The 12,319-nt window shown below is 37.8% G+C and overlaps 1 protein-coding gene across 2 annotated transcripts in view; it reads right to left on the reverse strand.

Annotated features, from left to right (window-relative positions):
- Nucleotides 1-11,875, reverse strand: part of LOC128861479 (tyrosine-protein kinase Abl) — a 32,170-nt gene extending 20,295 nt beyond the window's left edge. The window contains exon 1 of one of the 2 annotated variants that reach the window (XM_054099628.1): nt 11,758-11,875. In XM_054099628.1, the coding sequence (XP_053955603.1) occupies nt 11,758-11,815 (58 nt within the window). In that variant the 5' untranslated portion in view covers nt 11,816-11,875. The remainder of the gene's footprint in view (nt 1-11,757) is intronic. The other variant, XM_054099629.1, reaches the window with a different exon arrangement.
- Between the last annotated feature and the right edge of the window lie 444 nt (nt 11,876-12,319).

The following is a 12,319-nucleotide window of genomic DNA, read 5'->3' on the forward strand; positions in this document are numbered from 1 at the left end:
AGCTCTCGAATTTGGTGGTTGTCTCTTCTGGACATTGTTACATATTTACGCGGTGAGATTGAGTATGGTTTCGTGTCTTTTCTGCAGCAGCTGTATGTAGGAGGCGGCGGAATAATCATCTGTTCTTGCCGAACTAAGATTTTTTTCTCACTTTTTTGCTACACTTGCAGATTTACGAATAGCAGGTATTGACTGAATTTCATTAGTAGAATGGAGCGTAAGTCGTTCGTTATTTTTCTCCATAACCCCAAAAACATAACTGGCTCCTCTATCTTTCTTTTTCTTTTTTTTCCCCTCACAATGGTAACACCAAGTACGAGATTTCGTATGTTCATCAAAGTGGGACAACCATTTAACCTAAACTAACTGAACTTCTAATCATATAAATATTCTTATTTTGGATTAAGAGTTTATCCATGGAGATGGTCATCAACGACTGCAACGTCATGTGAAATGGTTCAAAAAGTAAAGCAACGACTTGAGCGAAATCCTCGACGAAGTGGCAATCAAATGGCGAAAGAACTGAAAATATCTGACTGTAGCAATCACCGCATACTGAAAAATCAATCAAGCCTTACAAGATTCAAAAGGCGCATGATTTCACACCAAAGCAGCAACAAGTCAGACTTGAGAGAGTGAAGTAGTTGCTACGCTTGGCCGAAAGCGGTAAATTTTCGAACATTGGGTTTTCTGACGAGAAAATTTCTCTAAATAAAGCAATTCGTAAACTCCCATAACGATAGGGTTTATTTGACCGACCGTTCATACGAGAATTTGAGTCATCGATTGGCCACCAGGAGGCAGCACCCGCCACAGGTAATGGTTTGGGTCGCTGTAACCGCAGATGAACGCTCTCCAATCGTTTTCATAGAGCCTAGCGTCAAGGTAAATGCGAAAATTATCGGGAAAGTATTCTGGAGGTTGCTTTGAAGCCGCGGGCAGACAAACATTTCGGTGGTAGACCATGGACGTTTCAATAGGACTCAGCACCGTCTCACAAAGCTCGATTGAACCAAGAATGGCTAAAAAACCAGGCCCACACAATGGCTCTTAAATTCACCAGACGCCCCTTTAGGCCATTTTGGAGAACAAGGTACGAGATAAAAGATTCACCAGTCTCGAGGCGCTGCAAAAAGCCATTGCCCGCGAGTGGCCCCAAATACCTGCAAATTACATACGGGCAGGTTGCGATTCGTTTCTGGAACGTCTCAAGGCCATAGTCAAGGCAAAAGCTGGTCATATCGAGCAAAAGTAAATTGGTTCTTAATTTTGTATTATTTTAATTTGAATTGAGTCAAAGTAAATTTCCAAAATAAATGTATGGGTTTTTTAATTGGTTACACTTCGAGTGCTGGGGCTTGCAATCACGACTTGCAAGAATTACTCGCTCGATTAGATACTTTTTTTATATAAATTTTTAAGTCACACTTTTATTCTCCCTGCGTTCACAATGAAATGTCTGTACATTTTTTTTGACGTTAAGTTTTAATAATTTTTAATGGAAATGGTAATAGTTGCACGGGCTGAGCTAAGGCCCTTACGCTCTGCAACCAGATTGAGTGCTTAAGTACTTAATTTTAATTTTTAGTATTGCGAGGAATCGAACTAGCCACTTAGGAGGGAGCATTTGCTGGTCCTCATCCTCTAGTAGGTACGAGCCGAGGATTCGGTGTGCCCTATGACCTAATGCTTCACAATTGGTGATTAAGCATTCCATCTGCTCCTCTTCATTACAGCAGAACCTGCATAAAATAGTGCTGAATAGTCCTATTATATTGAAATGCTTGTTGCAGGCAAAGCGGCCTGTAAGTGCTCAGAACACACAGATCAAGTAGGTTTTGCTCTGTTGGTATTAAAGTTCAGGAACTGTTTGGAGTGATTAAGGCCGTTTGTGCCGCTCCAGTATACCCTGGTTTTTATTTGGAGTCATTTTTTAGTTTCCTGTTTTAGGTTGCTTTTGTTAAAGCCAAAGAATGGTGTTGGACCAATACATTTTAATACTTAAGGTCCAGAAATTTCAAAAAAACGATTTTTTGTTTTTTCGATATTTCGGAAGTATAGTACCTTAAGAATATACTGTGAAATTTTCATGCGGAAATTCGCAATAATATAGCTTCTACAGCCCATTTACTAGGTAGAGAGCGGTCCGAGCGCTCCTGTACCTTAAACTTTAAACTCATTTATCTCGAAACGACTTTTTTCCGCCTGGTGTTGTCAAACCGAATCGTCTGAAATTTTAATATGCTAAACATCAACATGCTATCGCCCATACTTAAATCATGTTATTATTTCAATTATTCGTATTTTTTGATTAAAAAACTAAAAAAAAACTCGATTTTTAGAGTGTCAAATTTAAAACCGCGCCATTTTGAGAACTTTTTTAATTCTAGTACGGGGCATATGTACGTAGCCACAGTCATGCTAATAAATATTTTTTTTTGGTTTTTGTGTTTCAGATAAATAGAAGAGCCAAATTCGTTGAGAGAGATTTCTCGAATTTTTTTTTCATTTTTGTATGTAAAAGAAGTTAAATAAAAAGCCAAAAAAAATGTGAATATCATTTTGAATTTTTTTATTGTAAAAAAAAATACTGAAAATACCCTAAATTTTCGAGCTCTAGACCACCGGGACCCCTTAACCATTTTAACACAAGGCATCTTTATCTTTACAAAAAGCTTACATGCTTTAAAAAATTGAGTAACTGTAAGCGTACAACCTACTTTTTTATATATTTTAAAATGTTGTTATTTTTATTGTTGCCTGTTGCTGAAAACCACATTTCCACAACAGCTTCTGCAACTGAAATGTGTACGAGAACGCGTCATGCAACCGCAAGCATTGTTGTTGTCGTATCTTCTGGTGATTAAACAAAAGCTTTGCCGTTTCTTCTTTTTGAATAAGACTTACTTTATGGGCACAAAATTAACCGCTTGTGTAGAAAAACTCCAATTCGTATTCAAAAGTTTGTCTTTCTAGAGCAAATGAAAGTGATGTGTGGTTTACTCTAAATTGCAAACAAGAAGTATGTTTTGAAAAGGATTAGGGCATTGAAGCAGCATTTTATGCATTCAAAGAACTAAATTAAATGGGAGCATGAATAAGAGAAAAGACAAAATAAAAAATTAAAAGAAGGTATATTTGCAACCAAGTAGATTTCGTCAATAGTACCGCGCCAAACTTGCCTTAAAGTATGTACAGTATCGCCCACTTAAATGGTCCCCAAGTTAAATTTAACCAACAACTCAGTCGGAAATATCTACTTATAATAACTATGCGCAGATAGCGGCGATTTCCACAGGGTTGTATTTTGGTGTTATATCTTCTGGAAAATTTTGTTCAACATAAATTGCATACACTGACAAAAGAGGCGAGTTTCGGAGGTAAAAGTGTAAAAATCATACAATTAATTTCCTTAGTGGAACAAAAAAATAACGACTCATCCGATTGCTGCATTGTTTTTGGCTATAAGGAATTGAAAGGTTTACTATAGGTTTGTGCATGAAGCAAATAGTTTGTAAAAATTGTTACAAATTATCAAGGTTTGGTGTTTATGTACCCGAAAAAATTCCAAAGTAGGGGAAAGTGAGAGCGCAAAATTACACCCCATTTTGAGGGGAAGTTGCAAGTTTTTACTGGATAAATTTTTACTTGTAAGAATTTGCAAGTGATAAAAACAGCTGATTGCAAAGTAAAAATAAACAAATTAAAATTTGCGAATTACCATTGCTAATGGCCTGCTCTTCAGCGACAATGAAATGGAGTAAATTATTGTGGTTTCGAAGCTCGTTATTTTGCGATTTATTATTCGTAAAACATGCAGTTGTTATTTTTCTCTTCTTCTTTCTTTGATAGAGAATTCTCGAAAATTAAGTTACTGTATAATTTTTACATGAACAGACCTTAAGGTAGGTAGGTAGGTAAGATGGCATGAGTACCCCAGGCACACTTCAAGTAGCACTTACGTGCCGTTTTGATACCATAATGTGGACCACCAGCTGTGGTTTTGGGGAAGAGAAAAACCGTATACAGCCAACCAGTGCTGTTGATGTAGTGGAGGAGAGAAAAGGGATCTAGGCGGGAGAATTTCTTCAAGTCATCTCCAAAGGGCACGCTAAGGAATCTCAAGCGCCTAGCCGCCAGAGCCGGACATTTGCAGAGAAAAGTGTTCAACAGTCTCTTTCTCTGCAGGATCCCCACAGCTTCTGTAATAGGGGTTGGGGTTGTACGGAATTCCAAGCTGCTCCGCATGAGTACCGATCACCCAGTGACCATTGAACACAGCAATGAGCTTGGAAATTGAATGTCGGGGGATTCCCATCACCCTAAGCGTTCTGTTTCTATCGTATTGAAGCCATAGCACGCCGAAATAGCACACGATGAGACAGACCTCCATCTGTCTTGCGCTTTTTTTAGAAAGAAATTGTGCAGTTTTCCTTTAACAACGGTCAAGGGGGGACCGATGTCTGAGAAGCGGACAGCTGAAACCGGTTCTGTCGACCCCTTCCTGGCAAGCTCATCGGCAATTTCATTTCCCTCCATGTTCCTGTGCCCAGGAACCCAGATAAGGGAAATGTTTCCTGCACGTCCGAGACGTTTGAGTTCCAATACGGCAGCAATACGGCGACGACAGGGCCTTGACCGCAGCTTGACTATCGGAAAAAATATTAATGTCTCCCTCCCAACAGCGATCCCGAAGCATTTTGCATGCCTGCAGGATCGCGAAGACCTCTGCTTGAAAAACGCTGCTTGTTTCCGGCAGTTTAAAGGAGACCGAAATACTGGCTGATTTAGAGTAAACTCCCGCTCCCACTCCAGACTCCATCTTGGATCCGTCAGTGAAAACAGAGGTATCTATATCCGTACCGACTCTCCCCTCTTTCCAATCTTGCCTGCTCGGAAAGATAGCCCTAACCTTCAAAGCACAGTTTGCGGATGGAGAGGTTAGTGCGAAGAACATAGAAGGAAGGGGAGATCAGTTTCAAGATGCTACTATGTCCTACAGGAAGTTGTCTCCAAAGGCCAATCTCCTTCAACCTAATAGCACTCTGAGCAGCAATTGATTTAACCTGCAGATCCACAGGAAGTAGGTGCACAATAACGTTGAGCGCAGCAGTGGGACGTGTTCTACAAGCACAAGTCATGCCCACAAATGCAGTTCTCTGCACTCTCTCTAGTTTAGTGGTGTTGTACGCCTACTGAAGAGCTAGCCACACAACTAGGCAACCGTATTTCAAAATTGGCAGAACCACTAAGTTGTACATCCAAAGTACGACACCTGGCTTGAGACCCCATTTTTTGCCGAATATAGATTTACAGGCGTAGAAGGCCATATTGGACTTCATAACTCGATTTTCTATGTGCAGCTTCCAATGGAGCTTGGGGTCAAGTTACTGCATAATTTTTACATGAACAGAGCTTTAAGACTCTGCACTAATAAAATTTATAAATTATTTCCTATTATTATTAGAATTTTCAAATCAAAGTGAGAATTTTTTGCAGTTGTGGAAATAAAGCAGGCAAAGCCAAGATGACAAATATTATATATTGGGTTGGGGAAAAATTAATATCGTATTTTGTCAATTGAGCGCGACATTTAAACATATCTTGCATTGTACTTATTGCATCGGGTCACACTAAACGGCGATTTGAAGACGACAATCTGTACTACAAGTGTCTCTTTGACAGTGTTGTGATCGTACGTTTCAGTCTTAAGTTATAGCGCGTCAAAGATGGAGTTCACCAAGCAAGAAATTCGTCATATTTTACGTTTTTACTACCTTAGAGGTAAAAATGCAACGAAGGCGGCAAAATATCATAAAAAATAAAGCATACAAATACGCTTAAATTTGTCTAACTTTCTAATTAAGCAGGTTTTTTTCAGTTAAAATTATAATTTAGGCGAAAATAGTAGAGCTTTCCAGTTTCAATTGACTGGGGAGTACTGTACGTAAGTGCATGTTTATATATACTAATTACTCTTAACGCCAACTTATTTCCAAAATACCACAATATCAATTTCATTTGCTTGCCACTTATGCACCTATTTGACGTTAAAACGTTCCATTCAAAATGAACATAAATTTTTCGCATTTGAATCTCAAAGCAAAATATCTTCGAGTTTGTAAAGTTTTATTTTATTATTGAAGAGGAAATATTCATTTATCTAAACGAGCTGCAATAAACGCTTGTCGCACCATTGGCTACAGAACAGTTATCGTTGTTGTTGTTGTTGCAACTGACCGTAGACCCATATGAACGCCGAAGACATCATCATTTATGACTTGCATACTTGCCGCATACAAAATTTCATACATACATACATATGCGCATAGCTCATACATTCATTAACGAAAAGTATGTATAGTAAAAATTAATAAAAAAAAATATTGTCTTACAGCGAGCGGAGACGACTATGGGCCGGAAATGCGAGCTAGCATGAGGCGAAATTATGAATTATGTGGATATCATTCATAAGACGTATTATGTGGATTTTAGAATATCAGAATTAATAGACGCATGCATAGTTCTGAAAAGAGTTGTAAAGCGATTCATTGTGATTAGAGGCAGGCAGGCATGCGAGAGTTGACATAGTAAACGCCATTCAGTAAAAAATGTCTAAATAGGTGGGTTGAATAAAAAGAGAATTTGAATAAATATGTATTTTTTTTTTTTTGTTATCTAAACATCAGCTTAACAGTGAGACAAAGTGAGTAGCCACATTTGCCCACAGTTATGGTGTACAGCCTTATGTTATCTGTACAATTTTCCCCAATTCGGGTTTAGTAATGTTGTACAACTCAATAAGTTAGATATGTTTTCCATCTCTTTGGAACAGATTTAGTGGCATTTTCTCAATTTAAAATGTGTCTGCTCTTAGAACTATTTTTTGGTTCCTTGACCGCCTGTTAAGTTTAAGTCGCGACAAATGTTAACAGGCAAAGCATACACCGATTAGATTAACATTGTTCGTTTCAACAGCTCCACTTGCCTTTTTTTCTATAGGTAATGCTTATAATTAATTGTCTACAATGGAATATTCGTATATTTATGTGGATGTATTAGATGAAACATTCGACGAAACGGCAGTGTATAAGTACTTATAACTTATAGAACCTTTTGAGCGGTTATTTTGGTATGTAGGTGTACAGACGAAGAGTTCAGAAAGAGAAAGTTCAAAGTAAGATATTTTAGTTATTAACACGTTCCCGCCGGCGACCGAATTTGTTGCTTCTCGGCATCTGGTGGCTCTGTAACTCCAAGATTGTTTCATCGGACGGCGCTGTTGTAACCGTAATTGCATATCGCTCAGTGAGAGCTGCCGACTATGCCTGCGTTAGATGTAAACTATTTCTCTCCGTTACCAGCATTCTCAGAAAACCGCCCAATGAGACAATTGCGTATGGTACAAGCCGTCCAATGGGACAGGCCTCAATGTACCACTACATGCCGGCGGGAACGTGTTAATTTTAGCGATTTGACTGCTTTTAAACAGTTGTTTTGGACAATTTTCACAGTATTGTATCGTGGTTTCATTACTATTAAATAAATTTTAAACGATATGTTGAAAAAATATATCGTAACAAGAAATTTTTGGATCTAATATATTTTGAGATGATCACATTAACAGGATGCTAAAAAAACGACACTACGCTAAATTTTTAATAGTTTACAAAAGATTATCACCAGATGCAGGAGAACAAATGTAATTTAACATTTCTTATCTTATCATAAAAGTATATGTATACATAAACGCTTTGATTCGGAGTTATCATGCATTTCAACTTCCAAATGCTTAATTGTTTAACTTTTAATATTTTTTGAATTTTTTATTTATTTATATTCCATTCCTTTCTTATGTGTTATATTGAATGCGGCTAACAGATATCTCGCTTAGATGTCTACAATGTTTTAATAGGAACTCACAACAACAACAATATTTAACTTGGCCTTTAAATACCATACAAATTACAACACAGCCACAGCCACCTGCTTATTTTCGCTTTTCATTCACTAAACTTGGTTATGGAAACACAATTAAAATGAATATAAGTACAAAAGCAAGCCTTCCATCCGCATTAAAAGAAAATTAATTGTCCAATAAAATGGCAAAAAATGTAACAATAAAATATTGCATGGCTGGCAAACAAAGCAAAGCGCTGAGTATTTAATTGCGCGAATATAAGAAAGAAAAAAAAAAAAAACACAAAAGAGTTTAGGCTTACAAAAGACTGCCATATTTGAAGGGAAATTATTCGATGTTTACGATTGGAATATTGATTTTTAAATTGCGCCATTATTTTTACAAAAAATGGTTAACAAAAGTCACAAATAGTCATATGTATAGTAAAATCAGTAAATGGGGTGCCATAAAAAATAATTAAATTAATAAATATTCACTGCCGTAGTGTCAAGTACAGGCCGATTGATTTATTAAAAAACAAAAACATCTAAAAACATTTCGTAGCACGTTACGGTATTTTATTGCCGCAATTTTCAAGATAAATACATAAGTGCTGAAATCTTGGTGATGAAATCCGGCACGATCATAAGTTTAGTTTAAAACATGGAGCTACGATAAAGTTTTTTTTTCGTTATACTCGTAATAATAAAAGAATAAAAAAATTCTAAAGCCGAGACGTTATAAAGGGTGGGCCATAGAGTGGATTCTTTCTAATCAAATGTTATTTTGAGAGTGACAGCTCTTAACCATGACAGAAAGTCAGTAAAATATCTCCACGGAACAGCATGAGTCGCTTTACGCTTGAACGACGTTGGGAAATATTGCAAACTGTTGTGTAGGCGAAAACAGTGCGTTGATTGAAAAGAAGTTGATATCAACTTTTCTGATCATTATCTCATCAAAATCGCTGCTTTTAGCGATCGGAAAACACGCACGTGATCTTCGAGAAGAAAATGCATCCTCAGAGTTTGACAGTCGATGCAAATTTTGAAGCCGTCCATTTTTTTTGTGTTTTCCTTTGAAGCACAATTTCATTCAACGGTGAGCGCTAAATAAAGAGATATAGGATTAAGGATTTTTTGTAGCCGAAATTGAAGACATGAACTTGGAGGATCATTGGTTTCAGCAAGATGGCGCGCATCATGCGACGCAGCGCATGCCAGAATCGATTTTTTGCTCTCATGTGCGGTAATCGAGCTATCAGCGGTCTCGACGATATCAATTGCCTACCTCGGAGGTGCGTTTTGACGCCGTTAGACTTTTTTGTGGGGTGTCGTTAAGGACTGATTTAATGCCAGCAATCAATTAACGATGCAGCTGTTTCAGGTGAGTATCAAGAAATTCACCAAAAGCCCAATAAAATGCTTCGAGTTGCTGGTTAATCTGTGCGAAAATGGTGTCGAGTGCAAAAGGTTAAATTTTTAGCAGTCCAATACACATTCAGTTAGCACGGAACCATGAATGTGTAGATGAGGCGCTTCCGCACCATTTTGTTACCACATCCTCGTTACCAACTTGATTAACAGTTATTTACAGGAAGACAATATCCAGTCTGTGCGGTTTAGGATCCTTATTAGGCTGTTTACGTCTAAGTCAGACAGTTGTTCGAGACTCTCGAAGATGGATTTTCGCGATGATGGAAAAAGATTTAAACGTGGAGGAAGATCCGTTTTTGATGAGGAGCGATTAGGAGACCCGGCAGAGATGGTTAACGAGGTACTCATTTAAAAGGTCCACGACATGATTAAACGACGAACGAAAGTGTGCGAAGTAACAGAGACCATAGGTGTGTCAACCGGAACGGCAATTAATATTTTACCTGATAAGTTGGCGATGAAAAAATTGTCGGCCGGATGGGTGCCGCGATTGCTCACAAGCAAAAATAAGCTGATGCGGCAGTTAACTTCGAAGCAGTGTTTGGAGCAGTTTGAGTGAGATCTGAGAGAATTTTTGCGACGAGCTGTCACCGTTGATGGAACTTGGACTCATCATTACCCACCAAAAACTAAGCAACAATCAAAACAATGGATTTCTCCCAGTGAATCTGCTCCAAAGAAGGCGAAGACAGTCCCATCAGCTGGAAAGGTCATGGCGACGAGTGTTTGGGATGCGAACGGCGTTATCCTTATGGGTTTTTTAGAAAAAGGCAGAAAGATCACTGGGAGGTGCTATTTCGCCGCGAGTTGTCTCCGCCAAACTGCTTGAATTGCTGCCGCACCCCCCGTATTCATCCAATCTGGCTCTCTGCGACTTTTTCTTATTCCCTAACACGACAAATGACTCGCGGGAAAAGAATTAGTTCAAACGAGGAAGTCATCGCCGAGTCAGAGGCGTATTTTTGAGAGTTCGACAAATCCTATTTTTTGGAGTGTTCAAAAAAATGGCCGGAGCATTGGGAGAAGTGTATCTTTCTAAAAGGGGACTATGTTGAAAAATAATTTTTATTTTCAATTGTGTCGCCATTTCAAACACGGGTACTTATTGAACGCCCCTCGTATATAATTGTTTAATATTAAACCCATATTTTTATAAATGAATTCAAATATTTCCTTTAAAATACGATAGAACTTGCCCTCCAACCCAAACGAATGTAAACTTCATTCATATAGATTTTAATTTAAAAATTATAACCACTTAAAGTGCCCTATGATCCGAAAGTACCGGGAATTTTTAAGTAAAACAAAACAAAGTTAAATTTCTGGCAAATTTATTTTATCTCCTTCAAAATATGACCCGTCTAAAGCCACACACATGTGCCAACGTTTAACCCAGTCCTCCATGCACCCCTGCTAGGCCGACGAAGGAATGGCCTTCAGTGCCTTCGTCGCATTCTCTTTGATCTGCTCTATCGACGGAAATCTCCTTGCACGATGTGGTAACTTCAACTTGGAAAACAAAAAGAAGTCGCACGGGGCCATATCAGGTGAATACGGTGCTTGCACGTTGGTATTTACTTGATGTTTGGTCAAATAATTCAGCACAATTTGAGCACGGTGCGATGGCACGTTATTATCATGCAAAATCCAACAATTGTTTGCCCAGCTTTCCGGCCGTTTGCGACGTACAGCATCTCTCAAAACGGATAAATAATATTCTTTATTGACTGTCTGGCCCGATGGAAGGTACTCATGGTGCACTACGCCTTGGCAATCGAAGAAAACAGTCAATTAAACATTCCCGGTACTTTTTGATCATAGTGTATGAATCAATTATTCTACTTAAAATTTAAATCGATAATTCAAATAAACTGTAAGCACTGTACTATACATACAGATATTTGTATGTTCAGTATATTTTTCCCCCCTTGTTCACTCCTCTCGGGAGCGTAGGGCCCCGACAAGACTCTTCCATGCATATACATATGTACAAGTAAAATTTTCATAACTTTGTCAATATTTTTATAAAAGTTCAAAAACGTATTATTATTACTTAATCTTAAAACTAATTTTTACGCTTGAATTATAGTAAAAAACGAGTACTACCAGCTCAAAATATTCTACTACTACTCTTTACTACAAAAACCATAAAAATTGCCAACGTTTACACAGGGCGCTGTAGCCTACTTTGACGACCTTATTTTTCAGTTATATTCCCTCTAGTCTTGGAATACAGACTCGGTAAGTTCATCAACAAAATCAAGGGAATTAGAAGTGGTGGCATTTGAAATCCTATTATCAATTAAATAAGAGTGCAAAGAACTAAGAACTGCAATACTGGATGATGATTGACTGAGTGATTGTTGTTTTTGTTTTTTTGTGGTTAGTTAATTGGTTGATCGGTTAGTTGGTTAATTTTACCTAAATGTATTTGATATTTAGCCGCATCACGTAGTTGCTGGTGCTGAGCTCTGTGCATTGGACCTATAATGGGAAAATAAGTAGATAAGAGAAGAATATTTTGTTAAAGCAGAAAACAGATTAAAATATTAAAATGCTTGATTTTTATTACGAGTACATAAAAAAAAAAAAAAAAAAAAAACGGGTACACACGTACCACTTTGCCGCAGGGAAATAGATGAAGTGAGGAAAGCGATTCGATGATGACAATGCGCCTTTAATTATTTACAATTTCAGTGCTAATGATGCCAGTGAATGCGCCAGTTGGAATTTATATAAATATTCTATACATACGTACATAGCTAAAATAAATAGAGGTAAGAAGGGCGAGCAATAGGACTGCGTTAGAAAAGAAGTGATGAAGATTTTTGATAAATGGCAAGTTGTGATGTGGCGCTATTCGATGAGCTGTGGTGCTAAAAGAAAAGAGGGATCAATAAAGCAATGCAACATGGCAAGGCAATGTATGTACTATAATAACACTATGCATCACCACATATGATGTGGAAACTTAAATTTTTTA

This window comes from Anastrepha ludens, chromosome 4, assembly GCF_028408465.1.
Source record: "Anastrepha ludens isolate Willacy chromosome 4, idAnaLude1.1, whole genome shotgun sequence".
Classification (NCBI taxonomy): domain Eukaryota; kingdom Metazoa; phylum Arthropoda; class Insecta; order Diptera; family Tephritidae; genus Anastrepha; species Anastrepha ludens.